Here is a 19,276-nt window from a genome sequence, read left to right as displayed (position 1 = left end):
GCTGAAGGAATGAAAAGGAAGCATTCAGTATCCAGCATGTAACAACAGGTGCTCATCTCTCTCATGAAGATCTATGAGAAATGGCACTAGAGATGACTCAATTGTTGAGGACACTTGTGGCTCTTCCAGGGGACCAGAGTTCTGATCCTAGTATCCACATCTGGCAGCTCACAACTGTCTGTAATTCTAGCTCATAACTGCCTGTGACTCCCTCTCCTGGCTTCCATTAATATCTGCACATATGTACGTACACACACACACACACACACACACACACACACACACACACACACACACAAATAAATAAAAAACAAAAAAAAATATATTGTTAAGAAAACCCTAATGTTCTTTTCTGGCCAGCAGCAACAGCTAAAATTTAAAGTTCCAGATAGGAGTATGCACTGAACCCCAAATATCCCCAACAGCAGCAAGACTTCTAGGCCTCAGACTCATAGCCCCTATAGTCACAGAGTCCTTGAATTGGAGCCAAGCTGGCAAGAATACCAGGAGATCATTTCCCTCCAGGAAATAGGATACCTTGGTCTAAAAATCAATGTGCCTGATGTGAGGGTAGGAAAGTTCAAGATGAAATCTATGCTCAGGCCTGTTAACCCCCAAGAGGCTGCCCTGATCACTACACTATCCAAAAGTTATTGGAGATTTAGAACCAAGTCCCAAGGTTCAAGTTCAAGTTCACTGAACAATCATAAAATGCCAAGGGCCCTACCCAGCATCGCCCTTAGACAGGAAGTTAAACAGAGACCTAATGCTAGCAGGTAAGGGAGGGTGCAGGGCTTATCCACCTTGAACCTTGGAGGTCAATTTTTCTAGAGAGCCAAGATCTGATAGGTCAGATCAACCTGGGCCAGTGTGATTGAAGACTGGGAGAGAAGTAGCCACCTAGAAACAAAATGGTGTTAGACAAAAAGGAGTTATTCAAAAAAACATGTACCAGGCATTTATGACCAGACACTTGTGCTGTGAAGGAAAGACACAAGGACATGTGTACACTAAATACTTTATTGACACTAAGGTGTTAGGAACATGGCCTTCTAGAGCCGCCTGTGAGTAACAAGATAGCAAGACAAGCTCTTCTTTCACAAGTGTAGCCAACGGAAGAAGCTTCAGATCATTGCTCAGATCCCTCCTGACATCCCTCATACCACTCACCTGCTATGTACCTTCTTCCTTTCTTCATCACCATCATCATCATCATCATCATCATCATCATCATCATCATGCCTAGAACACACTTCATACCACTTCGTCTCCCAGGAAATTGCTGTTCACCTGCCAGCATCAAACTCCTCTGTTACCTTCTCTCTGTGGAGTGTTGCCCAGCTACTTCATGCACAGAGAAGCATGATTGTCTGGTAATGCTACTTTTGAAGTGGTACTAAAAGTACTCCTTTAACTGGAGCAAGCAAGCCAGAACCAATGGAAATGGACACAGCCATCAAACAAGCCCCTGTGCTGTGGATATCCTCTTGGAGACCATCTGCTACCCGATACTAAATTAGCAACACGTATACATGTTGCTCTTCAGAAATGAGTTTTCATAGTTCATTCCAAGAGGGAAGCTACAGCAAAAAGTTCCACTCAGGCCAAGTACCTCACAACCCTTACCCCCGGCTCCCTCTATCAGCCCTGCATGTGGCCAATCCCTCTCTCACTGCAGCTAAGACTCTAGTCCATGCAGCTACCATCCCCGTGGGTATCACCACTGGCTACAACTTCCAACTCAGCCTCCTGTCTCACAACTTGCTCCCCCAAGTCTTAATCTGTCTTCTGGCCAGAAGAAAAAACACAGACTATGACAGTTTCTTACTTTAAAAGACCAGTGAATTGGGGGTAGGGGGAGATGGCTTGGTTGATAAAGTGCTTGCCATGTAATCATGAGGTGCCAAGTTCAATCTCTAGAATCCCCTTCCCAAAAAAGACCATGATCCCAAGGGATGTGGAGATAGGTGGACAGATCTTGAGAAACAACAGCTAAGGTTTCCTTAGCTTTGGGCTTCACTCTCACACATCCATGAACACACATGCATGTAGACCCCCGTATACACATAAACACATGGACATTTATGCACTTACATAGACACGGGAACACGAACACCCACATAGGCAATGAATAGCTTCCCAGTGGTTTTTAGTTAGAATTCAAGGCAAGCAAGAAGGATTCCAAGAAAGAAGTGGCATTTCAGTGGAGGCTGATATAAAGTAAAGGCTCTTTGGATCAAAGGAACAGAGTCAAAGACATGATGTGGGGAGGCACAGCCTGCGGCATGGGTCAGAAATAAAAGACATGCTGTTCTGATGGGTAGGAGTTACAAACACACTGTGTCACCCAGCCACCCAATCTATCAGGATGTTCCATTCCACAGAGCACAGAGTCAACACAGGACTTCCTTTCAAGGCAGCTGCACAAGTCACCACTAACCCTGTAAAGAATGAGCAGGAACTTCATTATCTCCAGGGAGAAATCTGGATGCCCTTGGGGAGGAACCCAGAAAGCAGTCACATGGTGGATTCTAGCCAGATACTTCATGCTCAGCCAGATCCTCCACACCCTGATCCCCCACCCCCCATATACACTTCAGCTGTTGGAGAACAACTGCTCTGAACATCACCAGCCAGCAGGGGCTTCCTTGGGGCTGTGGAATGCAGAGCTGTCACTTGGTTTTGTTTGGAAATCACTTCGACTCAAGTTTGTGGAGCTAATTCCTGGAAGACAAACCACCAGGAAAAGCCACTACAACTGTGAAATCTTGTTCTGATAAACAGATTTCTAGAACTAGAAAAATTGGCCAGATTAGATTCCAAAGAGCTTGCTCCTAGCATCAATGAGGCTGGCGACACGTGGACCTGATGAATGGCTGGGTGGGTTCAGAGATAACTTATCCCATCAGTTACATCCGTTATACACAAATGTCCTGCCAGTCCTGGGGCATGTTGCCTAGTGAATACAACACGCACATGCTTTAGGAAAGTGACATCACCAAACATAAGAAGAAATCAAAGCAAGAGAAGATTGTGTTGATTCTATCTTTCAAATCTCCCTCAAGCCTAGCCTACTGGCCTAGTAGCACCTGTGCCATTGTCTTTTGTCCCCTTTTCAACCAGCAATCTGCACAGTAAGAATTTTGTAGAGACATAAGTCAGGGCCTGGAGACATTTTCTCTTGTCATGATTAGGGGTAAGATACTACTGACATTTAGCATGTGAAGGCCAGGGGTGTAGCTTTGCATGGAAGGGTCTGGGGCTTTAAAGAACCATGTGTCTTTGACTGTTAGGAATGGCAGGTGTGTTGTGCTACATTTCTTCTATTCTATCACCTATTGAGACACCACAACACAGAACCATCTGGCTTGGCATGTCAATAGTGCCAAGGCAAAGAAAAACAAGTTTAAGCCAACCTGCTACTTAACAGTTCTCACTCCCTCCAGTTGTTTCTCTTCACACTGAGTGAGTTTTTTCAATGCAGGGGATGGTGTCTCTGGGCCCTTCATACACATCTGAACTCTTGTCACCCTAGTGTAGAGATCCCAGTGTGACCCTGCCTGTGAAGGCCCTGCAATGTCCTTTAGAACCAGCATCATGTGGGTGTAGTCCCTGCCCTCAGGCTTCCAAACACTTGGCTGGCTGGAGTCTCAGTCTACCTTCCCCTTGGTGTTTGGGGCTGTGTGAGGCCTAATTGTTAGTACCTCACAATGGGAGTGCATTTAAAGATAGAGTCCTTAAAGAATAATACGTTAAGATGAAGCTGTTAGAATGGGCCCTAATTCAACACAACTGGTGTCCTTACTGGAAATGGGAATTAGAGCACAGACATATGTGGAGGAGACAACATGAAGACACACAGAGAAGGCAGCCATCTGTAAACCAAGCAATAGGGACTGAGAAGGAACCAATCCTGCTGATAGCTGGATCTCAGTTCTTCCCAACTGTGGAACAAGCAATCTCTGACATTCAAGCCACACAATCTTATGGAAATCTAATCCAATAGGCTAGCCTCCTCCTGCTCATCCTTCGACCCCAGGGTAGTCATCATATCTGAGACCCTGGTCCCAGACAACCAGCCTGAATCTGATCTTTCCATTAATCCCTCTGCTCATGTCCTGTGCTTTGCTGGATCCCAGCCTGTGCTGGGGGTTGCCTCTACACTAATGTTCCTGCTAGGCAGAATATATCCCAACTAGGCCTAGTCTCTGTTCTGCTCAGCTCTGCACCCCTGGCATCTGCCATTCCCAGCTCTCCCATACGTTATCGCAGACAACTCTAAGAAGAAAACCAGGCATGGCATTAGTACCTTAACCCCCATCCCTGAACTGCCCTATCAGCCTTACCTCATGTCCCTAGCATGTGGGTGGGACCTGTGCATACATAGTTAAGATAAGGGATAATGGGATCTGGACCTGAACAAGTTCCCTGTCTACTTGAAAGGAGGTTTAGAAATCTTTTCAGACTGACTGCCAGGTTTTCCAGTGGCAGCAATATGTATCCCATCTCCAAGTCTTGAAACATATTTAAATAAAAAATTGACCAACATTAGCACAAAATTGGCTCTCTTCTCCTCTCTTCTCTTTTTTTCATTAAGCCAAAGAATCAAAAGGAGTTGCCTGTTTCCACTGCAGTACATCATTTAACTGAAAATAACTACACCATCTGTACAAGAATGGAAAATAAAAGCCAAGCCCTTCCTTGTCAAGCAAAAGACAGCAGCCCATCGCTACAGTTTTTTCAATGGCCCTGGCCCACAACTCTCTACTTGATGTGGGGAACAAAACTGGGGTGATTAGAAACTCCAGCCAGGGCTACATTCTGCTGCAATCATCCAGAACAATCAGCTAGTGACAGTGACTTTTCCAGTTGAGAAATGGGAATTTCATTCTGGCAGCTGGAGTCCCCTGGCATTTCTCATTGCTCTCCACTCAGCCTCTCTGCCTAGCAGCATCCGTCACGGTGCAGTTTGAATGGACATCTGCAAACAATCAGCAGGCTCCATTTTCTGATTTCTGCCCAGTGGCCTTTCATTCTTCTCATTCACTTCCTGACAATCTAGGTCTGTGGGCCAAATGAACAGAACAAGATGCACAAACTCATGTGTGCAGTACACATGAGCAGCTTAACATTCGGGCTTGCAGATCTCAGACACATCTTCACTACCACCTCTCCAAAAGGTCAAATAGACTTCCCCCATTGTCAGGTGCCAGCAAGCTCAGGAACCACCAATTTCTCTGTGACTCACTTCTTGAGACACATACACACACTTGCATTTGTGTGTGTGTGCACATTCTCTCTCTCTCTCTCTCTCTCTCTCTCTCTCTCTCTCTCTCTCTCTCTCTCTCTCTCTCTCTCTCTCTCTACAGGAGGTCAAGGCCACCTAAGGATTTGTTTACAAGCATACCTAGAACACCTCTGAAGAGCTCCTCCACTTTGGACTGTTCCCATGTGATATGAGCACTAAACAGAACCCCAGACATCTGTCCTGTGTATTTCCAAAAGCCATTTGGTCCTCATCACACAAATGTCTTCTTCCTGTTCAAGCTTGGATATGGGAGCATCTGGCTGTCACCAAGAAGGCAGAAGTCACACAAGAATGTCTGTGTCTGGCCAGGCTCCAAGCACCTGAGCTTAGGCAGGCCCCCAGCCTTGTTAATCTAGACTCCCTCTGCCATGAGCTTATTCCATTAGTGTTGCCTCGGTTTACCCAGCTGATCGAGGAAGATCACTCAAACATGTTGCTAAGAAAGGATAAAATAACCCCATACTTCAGTCTAGGAAAGATGACTCTTTATATTCACAAATGTACTACAAACATGGTCCATGGCCCTGAAGGTAAAGTCACACAGTTTCCCTCAGGAACAAGTTAAGGATGTAACAGGTCACAAGGATAAGGAGTGAACACAGCTGTCTCCCCAGCATCTTCCCATCACACAGCTTCATGGCTTATTTCTCCCAGGAAGTGTTCTGAGATAACGGATGCTTTTTTCCTTCTTACATAATAAGCTAGGAAAGAAAGCCAGTGGCTAACATTCAAAAAGCGAGGGATGGTCACAAGAGGAGGTGTAGGAACTGACAGTTTCCCCAAGGAGTCAGCTCATAAATTATTTTTATCTGGACCTGTGTGGCCTCTAGGGCTGAAGCTACTGCTTATATTTTTATGTATGTTTTCATTTTTATGCATCATTTTATGCATGTTTCATGAGACATATTATGTGGAAATTGTGTTTGGGGGGGGGGAGCTGCAGAGCCTTTGTGGGGTCTCATGTTCACAGTCCGAGGGCCTGCAGCTCCTTGTGATGCAATCCACAAGTTGAACCCTGAACCATACCAGGGCCTTCGCTCAACCCTCCTCTGGCTGCTTTAACAGCCCTGTTCATGCTAGGTACTCTAGGCCTTCCACGGGGGAATATCTACCATCTGCCAAAGCACTTGAATATGGCAGGGATTTAATAGCAATTCTTTTTTTATTAGTTCTTAGAAGAACCCCATGAAACAGGCACCCAGCCCCTTTTATAGATGAAGGAACACACTAAAGACAGGACTCACCCAAGTTCACACAGCTACAGACTGTCAGATGGTAAATAATTCAGTTGTGCAGGCCATGAAGCTGGGCTAAGGCTACTGTACAGGTGCGTGGATAAGACAGAGAATAGCATCCCATAAATCTTTCATTGATGGGATTTTTCAAAAGTCTTCAAAATCATTAAGAGCAGTTTTCTGTATTTCAGGGGTCTACCACAGAGAAGAGTGGGTCTCTTTCTAGGATAATGAACTTTTCGTGTAACTGAAAGTCAAAGCTAATCAAAATGGATTGTAATTTTTTGCCTTTTGCACAATTTCTAACTACTTAAACCTGTGATCAGGAACTGTCAGACAACAGGTAACAGGCAGGTACAGGTGCTTATCAACCAACAACTGCGCCACATGTGCATCCCATCACACTCACCATGTAAAAAAAGAGGTTGTTTTTACTGTTCCCTGACCCCAGAGAACCTCGGCTCTTCTGCTGCCATGTCCCTAGCAAAGAGCAAATGTCAGGCATTGAGACACCCCACAAATGGCTGCTGACCACAGTTATGGGGACAGAACCTGCTGACTGCCACAGACATTACTTCAGTTCTGACATGGATTTATCTGAACTGCCTTGAACTTCAATTTTGCTTTGCTATGTGTAATCCAGTGGATCAATGAACTGGACCTGCAGAATGAAGCTTTTCTACGTTCCAGAAAGAGAGGCACAGAGGGAAGAGCTTAAACACATGTCCAACAGTGCCTATCCATGCCCTCACCAAGGATGGGCTGCATGGCAGATACAGCAAGAGTCCAGTGCAATAAAACTCCCCCCCCAACCTTTTGCTTATGCAGCTTCCAACAGCAACAGCAGGAGGGGGTCAGTAAAGCTGAGCTGAAGGGCAGGAGAGGGGACAGCTTTCCGACCAACTTCATCAGGTTGTGATAAGCTAGGATTGTGATAAAGCTAATCACCACTTCACTCAGGCTCAGATGTAGGTAGAGGTCAAGAGTGAGGGCTGTGCTTCAGCCCCAAGATTATCCCCAGGCACCCAGAGACCATGGCAGCCATCTCCACAATCATTGGGAACCACTCTGCAGCACACCATCTGCTCACACTAAGCCCCCTGCCCCCCCCCACACACACCGCAGGCAAGACTGCAACATAACAATGCCAGCTAGGGAATGAGCCAGAAAAGCAAAATGACCTTCACTCTGGCCCCAAAGCACATCTTGATGATAAAGGATTTCTGAACTAAGACTCAAAACAAGAACAGGCCAGAAAGGAAAAGGCAGCTGGATACAACTGCATTAAACGGTGGTGTTCCAGGTCACAGATAAATACTATAAACATGCTTCAGACACCCCATCCCCCGGGAGAAGATGCTCACCGTGGGACCACAAGGTGTGGATGTGCAGAATCTTCTTGCAAAACTTCATAAGGGAATACAAACGATGTAATGGTGGGGGGCAGGGCTGGACAAAGCATCCGGAGCAGGTGCATCTGCTGATGAAGGAACGCTACATTACTGTAATCACAGGGTGATTAATGGAACAGAGAAGCTCTCATCCACAACCATCAGGCTTGCAAAAATCTAAAGCTGCCATAAGTGGAACACCATGGTGGAACCCAGGCATGGCACATGCTTGGGGATTCTGAAGAGGGCCTGAGGGCAGTATACAAGGTCCAAGAAGACCATTCTAGGCAGCTAATGAATATGCACAGTGAGCGCACAGGGTGACACAAGAGAACAACACAAAGCAGGGGCTAGTACAATAGCTAAATAACTAAATGAAACTATTCCGTTAGTTTAATGACCTGAGTCTAATCTCTGGAACCTAAATTTTAAAGAAAAGGAGTAAAAAGCCAGATGCACTGGCTTCTACCTGCAGTCTCAGTGTTCCTACATCATGATGGGAGGTGAAGACAAGAGAATCAGCCTGAAGCTCATATAGGTGGTACAGAAGAAATGAGAGACCCTGCCTCAAAACTAAGGTGGACAGAATCCACTCCAAAATGATTGTCCTCTGCACATGTGACTCAAAAACAGAACAAAACAAAACAAAACAAAACAAAACAACCATACTACTACATGCTCATCAGAGGAACAGAGGAAACACTCGCCTTTCTCCACAGAGCACAAGCAGCCAGGGCTTTCATGGAATGAACAGGGGTGAAAGTGAATTCACATGGATAATTCTGAGAAACTTAGCAGGAAGTCAAAGGCAAGCTGCAGAATGTCATCCATACTAAGCTCAGAAACAAGCAACATAGGGGACACATGGAGAGAATGACTACCAAGTTTGAGGTCATGGTTACCTCACGTAGGCAGACTCAGAGAGGACCCAGGTGGGCACGGATGGACTTCCAGGGCAAGCTGCCTTTCTTTCAGCAGTCTGAATCAAGCAAGAACCCAGGAAAGCAGGGAGTTAGCATACGGGCTTGCGAGGCATTTTTCTTGGTAACCTTCTGTGTACTTTAAAACATTTCATGCGTAAATTTCATTATAGAGAATGAAAGCTACACTAATATTTGAGGGAATCTACAAAAGATAAATGATACCAAATATGGATGATACTCTAAACTTCAAAACACCCTCAACTGCAAAGGAATGCAAGATGGAAGGGACATGTGTCACACTGGAAGAGACCAAGACCGTGCAAATGTGATGACGCCCATCTAGGAGCTTTGCTCTGTTATGAATTCTTTTCATTTTCTGAAAGGCGGCAACAGTTGCATTGTACAAGTCAATCATGAAGGGAAAACTAAGTGTCTCCCACCAGACAGATTTCCCCACCCACATATTAAGCCATGGCATTCCAAGGGCAAAAATAACCAAACCTACCACCAGGTCAGACACTTTAGACACAAATTCTAAGAAGCTGAATCTGATTAGGCCCCTCTGCCCCCTAGCCTTCAGCTGAGCTGAGACATGCTGGGGGGGGGACAGAATCAGGGATTTGCTAAATAGAGCTCCCTGGCTTTTACACAGGAGAGGTGGCCTGGGAGGAGGGGCAGTCTGGAGAAGCCCAGCCTTTGCACCTTACCCTCCTCCCACCCCTTCTACTGTGAAGAACCACCAGACCCAGGCTCAAACCTAGTTCAAAGGTTTAAGAAAACTGTGTGACTTTGGACAAGGGAGTCACACTCTCTGAGCCTCAATACTCCACCCCTCTGGCAATGCTGCCGAGAGATAGAAAGATGCTAGATGGACAAACAGGGCATCAATGATGGATGGATATAGCATGGACAACAGCAGGCGGCTTGGAGTTCGGGAAACAGCCCTCTTTGTTCCTCCTTTCCTGCCATTCTTTCTCACTGACTACTCAGAGTCTGATAACGTCTATGGTATTTAGAGAAGGCCTTGTCCCTCTAAAGGCCTTGACTGTGTCGCTTAGATCCAAAAGCAAACCATGTTACCTTCTCTCCCGTGATCATCTCAGCTCCAGAATTTCCTAAGAAATCAAGAGCCCTCTGGCAAAGGAGATGGCTCAATGGGCAAAGAGCTTACAGTGTAGACATGAGGGCGTGAGTTCAAGTTTTAAGAACCCACATAATACATGCACCTGAAATTTCAGTGTTCCCATAGCAAGATGGGGGCAGGGTGGAGCCAGGAGAATCCCTGGGAGCTCAAAGGCCAGCTAGCCTGGTTTATGTAGAACAAAACAAGGAACCCTATCTCAAACAAGGCCTTTCTGTTATTCTCTGACCTCCACAAGAACACTGTGGCACATGTGGCATGTGCACACACGCACACAATGTAGAGGAGGGGGCTCTTTGAGCTGCAGCCAGGCTATGACATGGAACAATTGTTCCAAAGAACCTGGAATTACTTCTCCACCCTAAGCCTCAGTTCCCCCATGCATTAAGGAAGGCACTGGTAGATGATGTCTGAGTCATTTCTCTATCCTTAATGCACCCCTCTTTGTCTCTGTAGTGGACAAATATACACCATCTCCCTATTCTGGATTATTATTCAGCATTGAAAAGTAATATCTGGGTTCACATGGAGGTCTTCCTACAGGAAGTTTTTCTTTTTCTAACACAGAGCAACTGGGAACCAGAGATCATCAGCCCTTTGAAAGGCAGGCTGGAGCTGCCCAAAGAAACCAGGTTCCTGGCTACTGGGGAGACCTAGTCCTGGCCTGTGCTGTCAAGAGATGACAGGTCTCATGTAGTCCTGCAACCAGAGACAATGTATCCAAAGGGTCAGGGGTCAGACCTGCCTCCCATTCCTTATGGATCCATCCAAGGGAATCTCCAATTCAGTTCACTTATCCACTACCTTCCATCATGTACTCAGTAAATGAACAATTGTTTGGCTTATCACTTCCTATTAGGAAAGGAACTCTGCCCCCACCCCGGGGGGGGGGGACGATATACCATTCTGTTACCACCAATAAAGGTGGCATGCCTATTAACCAATGTGTCTTCTTAAATATTCCTAAGTAGTTTAATCCATTAAACTGGTCCATCCCACTTCTACAGTCTGTTCACATGGCACCGTCCCTTCTCACTGAGCTGACAACAAGCCCTCCCTCATGAGGAATTAACTGACATCTTGAGCAAATACTGTTGGGACATCTAGTGAGCACTAGACTAAGAAGTACTTACTGTGGGAGTCCTCAAGGATCACAACTCTCAGAGCAATTTACCTGTGCAAGAAACATGTCAGCTCTAATGAGTCAGGGAACTGAAACCCTTGGATAAACCTGTTTGAGCTTTCCAGACTATAAAAGTTTAAAATTAAGGAGGATACTCCTGAAATCCCTGCACTTGGGAGGCTGAGGATGGAGGAACTGACCTAAGGGCCAGCCTAGGTTACATAGTGATGGCTATCTCAAAAGAAAGAAAACAAAAACTAAGGCTAGAGTTCTCATTCTAGAAAGATGATAGCCCATGTGCCCCAAATGCCAATATCATTCCGTCCAGCCTCAGGGAACAGCTTCAACACCATGACTCAGTGTACCCGTTTACAAAAGGGAAACAAAACAAACCCTAACCTAACAAGCTCCATGGGTAATCAAAGGAAAAAGAACTGTTTCACTTTAAAAAAAAAAAAAAAGTACAAATTGAATGGGAACTTCCAGGTTTTCATCCATTTTTATGACAACACACAGATAGAGGCCATAAGATTAACCACAGCTCACTTCTTAAAGGTATTATTATTCACTATTAAAGAGTTACTATTCTATAAAAACTAGGTGTCATGTAGATACATAATATGTCATTTCCCAAGGCATACCACTATAATATAACTACATGATTAGTAATTAGAAGACGGGTGATCTGAACTGCACAAGGATTCACCCTATACTAAATACAATAGAATCATTCTAGGTGAGATGAGAGAGTGGAAGAAGTGAGCTGTTCATTAAGAAATGATTTTTCAATAAATTCAATAACATGCCCCATAGTGTAGCTCCTGGTCTTCTGGCTACTGCATTGATCTCTGCTAATGGGGACAGCTCAGAATGAAGTACTGGCAAGAAGTCAAAAGGCTTGATGAACACTGAGACCATGATTCACTTCCAAGAAGGATGCAACCCTGCAGGTCCCTCTCTCTTCAGTCCCCAGCATTAGCTGGTTCCTGCCCTCAGCCTTCCTCATGGCATTACCATTGGCCTCCCAGTCCCTGAACCTAATGGCTACTTATCTATATTCACCTCAAGCACACATTTTTGCTATTGCTTGAGGCAGAGTCTCACTATGTGGCCCAAGCTGGCTCAAAACTCAACCCTTCTGCCTCTCAGTAGAAGCCCAGGTATTACAGATGTGAGCCACCATGCCTGGTCTATGTGCAAATTTCCACTGCACTGGGTCTCCTGATCAGTCCTTTCTTCTAAGTTACACACATATCTCCTGTTCCCCCGCCTGCTGCATACACGCTCAGAAGCAACTTCCTACATCTCTCCCTCAACAGTCTCAGGGTTCTGCTTCCTATGGCACAAGCAACATTATGGCTTCCCTGAATAAGCCACCTTGTCCACTATTAGGTTTGACCTTCAAGCTGATACCTCCCTCTCTGGCTAAGTTATTTTCCTTTCAACTCCATCCTGTACCCACGCCTCACGGTTTTGTCCCCTATGGCCAAATGTACTTCCATAGCAACATCAGCCTACCACGTCTAAAACAGAACTTTAAGCTTCTCTAAGCTCGCTCCTCCTGCCTCCAACCCTCACCCTCTTCCGAGTCACACAGGTCAGCAGGTGGTATTTCTCATACATCTTTCCTCTCTATCTTGCTTCCCACAGCCCTATCACCAATCCTTCCCTTATTACCTACAACCTCATTAGCATTTCTCAGTCTGCAGAAGCCATCGCCCCTAGAACAAAGCTCACCACTCCATTCCAATATTGCCAACAGTCCCATAGTCCCATCCCCTGAAAGGTAAGGCTGGAGACCCTGGTGTGGGTGCAGGATGCCCTGTGTGTGACAGGGGGCCCACATCTCCAAAAACTCCCTCCCTAGCCTCCTAGGACAGACTGAGTATCCACCTAGTCCCCCCAACTTACGCAAACTTCTGCCACTTTGCGTACCAGAATGCTCTAAAAACGTCTGTTGCTCCCAGCTGTCCCCTCAGCACCACAAGCAGATTTTATACAACACAATGACCCATCCATGTCCTAATGTAGCCCTGGGCCCAGACAGAAAATTTTAAGGATTGGGGGGTGGGGGTAGACGGACAGATGAATGTGAGGGCGGATGGATGAAAACACTGGCAGTTGCTTCCATGCACAATATTATAAAAAGCATGTCACCAGACATCTTGTGGATTATTCTCACAAGTTAGGCCAATTTCCATACTTGTACATAGTTTAAGATTTATGGAACTAAAAAAAAAAATCCTTCATGCTTAGATATTATAATAATTACTTGATCTAAACTTGCTTACTAAGAAATAAATTCATATTATTATTCTGTCTCATGAGAAGTCCATGGATCCTGAGATTTTCTACCAGTCTCCACCTCTAGAGTACCTTAGTACACAACTAATAATTCTCCAGAAGGCCAAAGGTCAAAAGCAGCTCAACATCAGCAGGTGAGAGCTTGCCTCTAGAGCTCCTGGCACAATGACTGTACAGGGTGGTGTGGGCTGTCGGTGTTACCTGACACAGCTATCCATGAGCAAATTCAACCTCTGGTGAACGCCCATCCTCACAAAGCCAGCTCACAGAAGTCAAGGTCAGCTCCATAAGCTGGGAAAGACAGCCAGGCCCACACATGTCCAATGAATGACACAAGCCCAAGAATCGGCCCTGTGTTTCCATGAGCCTTGGACTGAGACAGCCCCTCAGCTAAGTCTACAGGCCCAGCCATAGGAAGGCCAGTCCTGTCTCCGCATGGGAAATTCCCAACCATCAGCACCCTACCCTTGGCCTTTATTTGTTTCTCTCTGTATCTAGGGAGTAGTGACAGCTGCAGCCAGCCCAGTGGCATTTGAGGCTGGGACTCTCATCCAGAGCAAAACAGCAAGCCTTTTGCTACTGGAGGTGATGAGGGTGGCCTGGCAGAAATGAAGTTATTAAATCAAGAGCTTGTCTTCGTCATTCATGGCTATGGCAGTGTTGGGATTAGGTGCCCAGTGAGCCCAGTTTTTTTTCAGCCCTTGCATCCTATGAACTAGAAAGGAGCCCAGGATGTTTACCAGTAAGGATAGGGACAACTCTTACATGCTCTGGACATGACAGGTACTGGCTCTGTGGGAACTTATCAAGAGTTTAGGAACAGTATGACAGGATGTCAAAGAAAAAAGAAGCACGCTGATCCACGGCCACATGCAGCCCCAGCACCTCTCCCCACCTCTCTCCTCGAGTCACCAGTGTGCCTTGATGCTAACCACATGAAGGATCATGGATTTCAAGGGGCTCAATCTCACTACACACTCTCAGCAATCAACTCCAGCAGGCTCCTACCCCAGCCTGGCACTTTCCACCTCACATCACGATCCACCCTGTGCTGCGAGCTGATAATGCATTTACAGACAGCCAGGACTGTGCAGCCAAAAGGAAAAATTTCACCTAATTAAATAAAAACAAAGCAGAAAACCAAAGCCTTCAACTAGTGCCAGAAATAAGGGCAACTTGATTCTTTTATGGAACTTTCAAGGCAAGAATGCCAAAAATTTTTTTTTCTAAATGCATCTTTTAAAACAATCCTCTGTGTCTCTAACTATATCGCTGAAAAAAAAATCAATAAACTATAAGCAAACCAGAAGAAAATGGATACAAGGAATGAGTAACCAAGGCACTAATATGAAATGACTGATAAGCAAATGAAAAGGTCTAGAGAACTAGGGAGATTGTTCAGTGTGCTGGCCAGGTAAACGGGAGGACCCAAGTTTGGATCCCCAGAACACAAGTAAGTACTAGGTAGACATGGTAGCTTCCCTGTAATTCAAATTTCAGAAGGCAGAGACAGGAGATCTCCAAAACAAGCTGGCTTACAAAACTTGCCCTAGCAGAGAGCTGTGTGTTTTATTGAGAAACTCTGTCTCAATATACAGTGGAAGAGCAATGAAGAATAATTCCTGACAACAACCTTGGGCCTCTACATGCACACACTAGCATGTCCCTGGGGACATATTTGTGCAGATGGAAACACACAGAAGATGGTGTTCACTTCTTTTTCCTCACAGTATATTTATGAAAATTCAAAACTTGTTTATTTACCAAGATAATGGTGATGAGTAACAAGTTGATCATAAACTAGTACTACTACAGGGCAGCCTTTAGGAAGAACCCAGAAGCCTGAACACACCAATTCTAGACAATGTCTGCAATATGGCCGGAGAGGAGAAATTTGCAAGACAATTAGCACAGACCTAGTTTGGCCGTTTTTAAAAATGTATGTTTTAATTCATATGTACCTAGGCTGACACTTATAATATCAAGGTCTGGCACACTAACTGTAGAGTAGTCCTTGAGGACCCTTTAGGGTGTTCATATATTCTCCAGTGGCATCCGATTTTTAAGTGATTCCTTAGCATGTCACCTCACAAAATATATATGGAGGACAAGTAAGAGCATCCAAGACGATCAAAAGGAATACATCACTGCTCATAATGAAAGTTGGGGGGGGGAGTCAAGAAACAAAAGCCAAAGGAAAAGGCCACCCAGTTTATCAAGTTACAAAATATCTTTAAAAAAAAAAAAGCTAAACAATTAAAATCTGAGAAACTCAAGAAGTTGGAAGCATTTGACATAGCTACAGAATCCACAATCCCAATATTAGCTTAACCTAAAAAAGGAAAGTAGCAGGAAAACTTTTGGTGGAGGCTATGGATGGCTCTTCCTTCTTCAGTTATGAAAGGGAGCGCTCATGAACTTCTCCTTGGCCTCAGGTGCCCCCACCCCCTGCCAGCTCCGCCCCAATAAGACTGAGGTAAGGCATGGCCGAGGTGAGATGGTGAGATGGGAGTGCAGGAACTGTGAGTCTGATTAAAGCTTATAAAAGCAATCTGCCCTGTGTGGGGAATGCAGAACGTCTCTCCAAGTCTTCCTGGCACACTCTAGGAGCCCACAATTATAGCCTGCTCTGGACTCCTGTTTCCAGGGTACTGGGTCTTCCAGGTGGCCTCAGGCCATGATTTCTGCTGGAAGACAGAAGAACTCATTCAAAGGCGCCTGAAGCAATAATGCCAGAGACCAGAGCCCAAGGCTGCTGAGGTGTCTGTTTGCCAAGATGGGTTGTCCTTCAAACCCAAGTGGGTGGAGAGTCATCCCACAACTGGCCTGGAAATAGAAGTAGAAATGAGATGCTTCTAACCCTGAGTCAAAGGAGGTATTCTTGCCCATTCAACAGCAGGAAAAAAAAAAAGATCTGGTGTTGGAAGTTGGGACAGTGGTGGGTGGGAGCATCGTGTGGGGCTCCCTAGGATGTCAGGGTGTTGGGTATTCTATTTCTTGAGCTGAGCCCTGATCCCCCTGGTATGTTTACTTCATGAAAATGCACAGAGCTCTGCATTTGACATCTGTGCACAGCCAATTTGAGTCAAGTTCCTAAAACAAAGTTTACTTGAGGAAAAAATAAAGGATCACATTGTTTGACCAGAACAGCAGACTCTCAGGCAAGGTCTCTGCCTCTCCCAGCTGACTGTCTCTTTCCTTACATCTATAGCCTGAGCCACTAAAAGAGTCCACAGTCCAAGTCACGCCACGTCATGTACCACAGCTCATGATGTGTGGATCTGGTGGGAATGGGCAGCCTTCGGAGAGGAATAGCATGTTCAGGATTTATTTTTAATCAATTTGCTCATTTTCCCCTCACACTTAAAACAGTCTGGCTCTGAACACCCGAAATGGCATCAACCACACCCTGATAAACCCCAAGCATGCAGACGTCTCAAACCTGGCACACCGCCCCTCATTCCACTGAAACAAGCTCAACCAAGCTACTGGGGACATTCAAAAAGGTCAGGGGGAAGGTGTCTTCCATTTCACTCCAAATCACAGGTGGGGAGGCCCCTCTTAGAGGTGAGCTCCATCTCCAGTTACAACCAAGATCAGTGAAATACTTGCTTATCCTGAACATTTTAGGGGCTTTTCCCTGGGGTGAATTTAAAAGTTCTCCTTCACACATATGTAAAGTTTATACTACACAGAGAGAAAAGCAATCTGGAATGGTTTAAAGCCAATGAACCCACATACTGGGCAAATGATCTGATCTCTGATCCTACCTGAAGCTCAGTCAGAAGCCTAATAGGCCTTGCTATGTTCTCTCTTGTCGCTACGACTCCTTCAAAAAGGCAGTGTCAAGCCATCGTTGCTGGCTAGAGGCTCAAATGAGAGGAGCTTCAACTCCAGGAGGAAGACGCTGAGCTCAGCTAGGCAACCAGGCTTCCAGATGGGTGGCACTCATCATAGGAAAGGACTACCAAAGCAAGGGAGTCTGTGACATCCCCACTACAGGTACCACTCACTTCACCAGTCACTGCTGCTCCTGGACACAACAGAGGCCAGCATTTTCCTTGATGGTGTCAAAATAGTCCATTAAAGACAGGACGGAGCAGGTGTTTAACACCAGTCATCACTAGTCAGCAGAGAAGCCCTTGACCTTTTCCCTAAGGGATGTGTTCCAGAACCACTGGTGAGAGGTCTGTGACCACAGACAGTATCAAACCCTAACACAAACTCTGCAGTACCATAGCAACAGACCCAGCAAACCCAGAATGCCTGGTGTGGTGGCTCAAGCCATTAATCCCATTACTCAGGAGGCAGAGGCAGGTGGATCTCTGAGTTCGGGGCTAGCCTGGTCTAACGCAGAAAGTTCCAGGCCAGCTAGGGCCACATAATAAGCCCCTACATCAAACAAAGAAAACCTAGATGGCTACTCAAGTATGAGCAAGCAGTGGGGACACAGGGCATCCTGTTGGAGATCAGAGATCACAGTCTACTTTGGATTTCAAGCTGAGAACACCTGGGGAGGACACAGGCTGAGAAGAACTCTCTCTTACCTTCCCTCATCTTCTGAATCTTCTAGAAAATTCTCAATTGTTGTGGATCCCTTCCCCAGGTTTTATAACAACCAAGGGAGACTGCTGTTCCCTGCACCAGAGCCTAAAGCAACTCTGTACCAGGCTATCACTTGTCCCTCAGGCCCATTCTGTTCCCCAAATCATTTATCATCTCCCTAAAATGTCTTGTGACTCCAGAAACAGTTCTTTGGTCCCTACTATATGTTAGACAGGATGGATTTCATTATGCTACTCAAAACAGCACACCAATCAGACACAAGAATTGTTTGTTTCTGGAACTTTCCATTTGATATTCTCAGACCTCAGGTGATTATAGGTAACCAAAATCATAGAAAGTAAATTTGTGGATAAAGGGAACTGTGGTACATAAGTCTCTGACTCCCTCTTTCCGTCCCTCTCTCCCTTCCCCTCTCTCTGTCTCTACCCTCCCTCCTTTCAGGCCAGCTTCTGTGTTCCCATATAACAAACAGCTTCTGTTCAAACTTCAGCCCAGAGCAACTCAATCTCCACCCACCTCCCCAACCACAATAAAAATCTCAACATGGGTAAACACGGAAAGGCCACTTGAAGCTTAGCTTTGACAAACGGAGGTGTCAAGGTGCTGGTGGAAAAGCACCTCAGACCATACTCCTCCAGCCCCAGAGTCCCAGGGTGCAGCACAGCAGCACATCTCAGATCCACAAACACACCAGGAGAGCCTTAAGGGAGAAAGGTGGTAGCAAAGGCTTTTTAAAAACTGTCTTCAAGGAGGGTGTAATGGCTCCCCAGCCTTGGCCCCTCTTTCTTGCAATGCCCGTCTATGAGACTACTCTAAACTGTGTGGTGAGCCTTCAGTCCCTCAGCTACTTACAGAAGGAAGGAAGGATTAGATTTTGTAAAATACCACCAGAAGAAATAGAATCATTGGGATAACAGTTTTCTACAGACTTTCCCTGCAAATAAATGAGAACAACATTTTTCTCTTTAAAGAGACCTGGCATAATCATCTTTGGGTAAGCCAATTTATACATAATAGATTTTTAAAACATTTTTCAAAACTAGCAAGCAACTTCCAAACTGCAGTGGAGAGATTAGAATGTAAACATTGCCTGAACTCCCCATCCTTTGCCTGCAAACACCGGGGTTATCTTTCTTTCTTTCCTTCTCTTTCTTTTCCTTCCTTCCTTCCTTTCTTTTCTCTCTTTCTCTCCCTCTCTCTCTCTCTCTTCTTCTTCTTCTTCTTCTTTTCTTTCTTTCTTTCTTTCTTTCTTTCTTTCTTTCTTTCTTTCTTTCTTTCTTTCTCC

General features: G+C 45.5%; 1 protein-coding gene across 4 annotated transcripts in view; it reads right to left on the bottom strand.

The window, feature by feature from the left end:
• The window catches only part of Ldlrad3 (low density lipoprotein receptor class A domain containing 3), a 231,216-nt gene that overhangs the window by 161,364 nt on the left and 50,576 nt on the right, over positions 1-19,276 (bottom strand). For 2 of the 4 annotated variants that reach the window (XM_027422393.2, XM_027422395.2), the window contains exon 2: positions 7,908-8,023. The exons of the other annotated variants lie outside the window; for them this stretch is intronic. In XM_027422393.2, the coding sequence (XP_027278194.1) occupies positions 7,908-7,956 (49 nt within the window). In that variant the 5' untranslated portion in view covers positions 7,957-8,023. The remainder of the gene's footprint in view (positions 1-7,907; positions 8,024-19,276) is intronic. 4 annotated transcript variants of the gene reach the window in all.

The sequence above is a fragment of the Cricetulus griseus genome, chromosome 6, assembly GCF_003668045.3.
Source record: "Cricetulus griseus strain 17A/GY chromosome 6, alternate assembly CriGri-PICRH-1.0, whole genome shotgun sequence".
NCBI lineage: Eukaryota > Metazoa > Chordata > Mammalia > Rodentia > Cricetidae > Cricetulus > Cricetulus griseus.
Note: the sequence above shows the minus strand (reverse complement) of the source record. Positions and strands in the feature narration are given on the sequence as shown.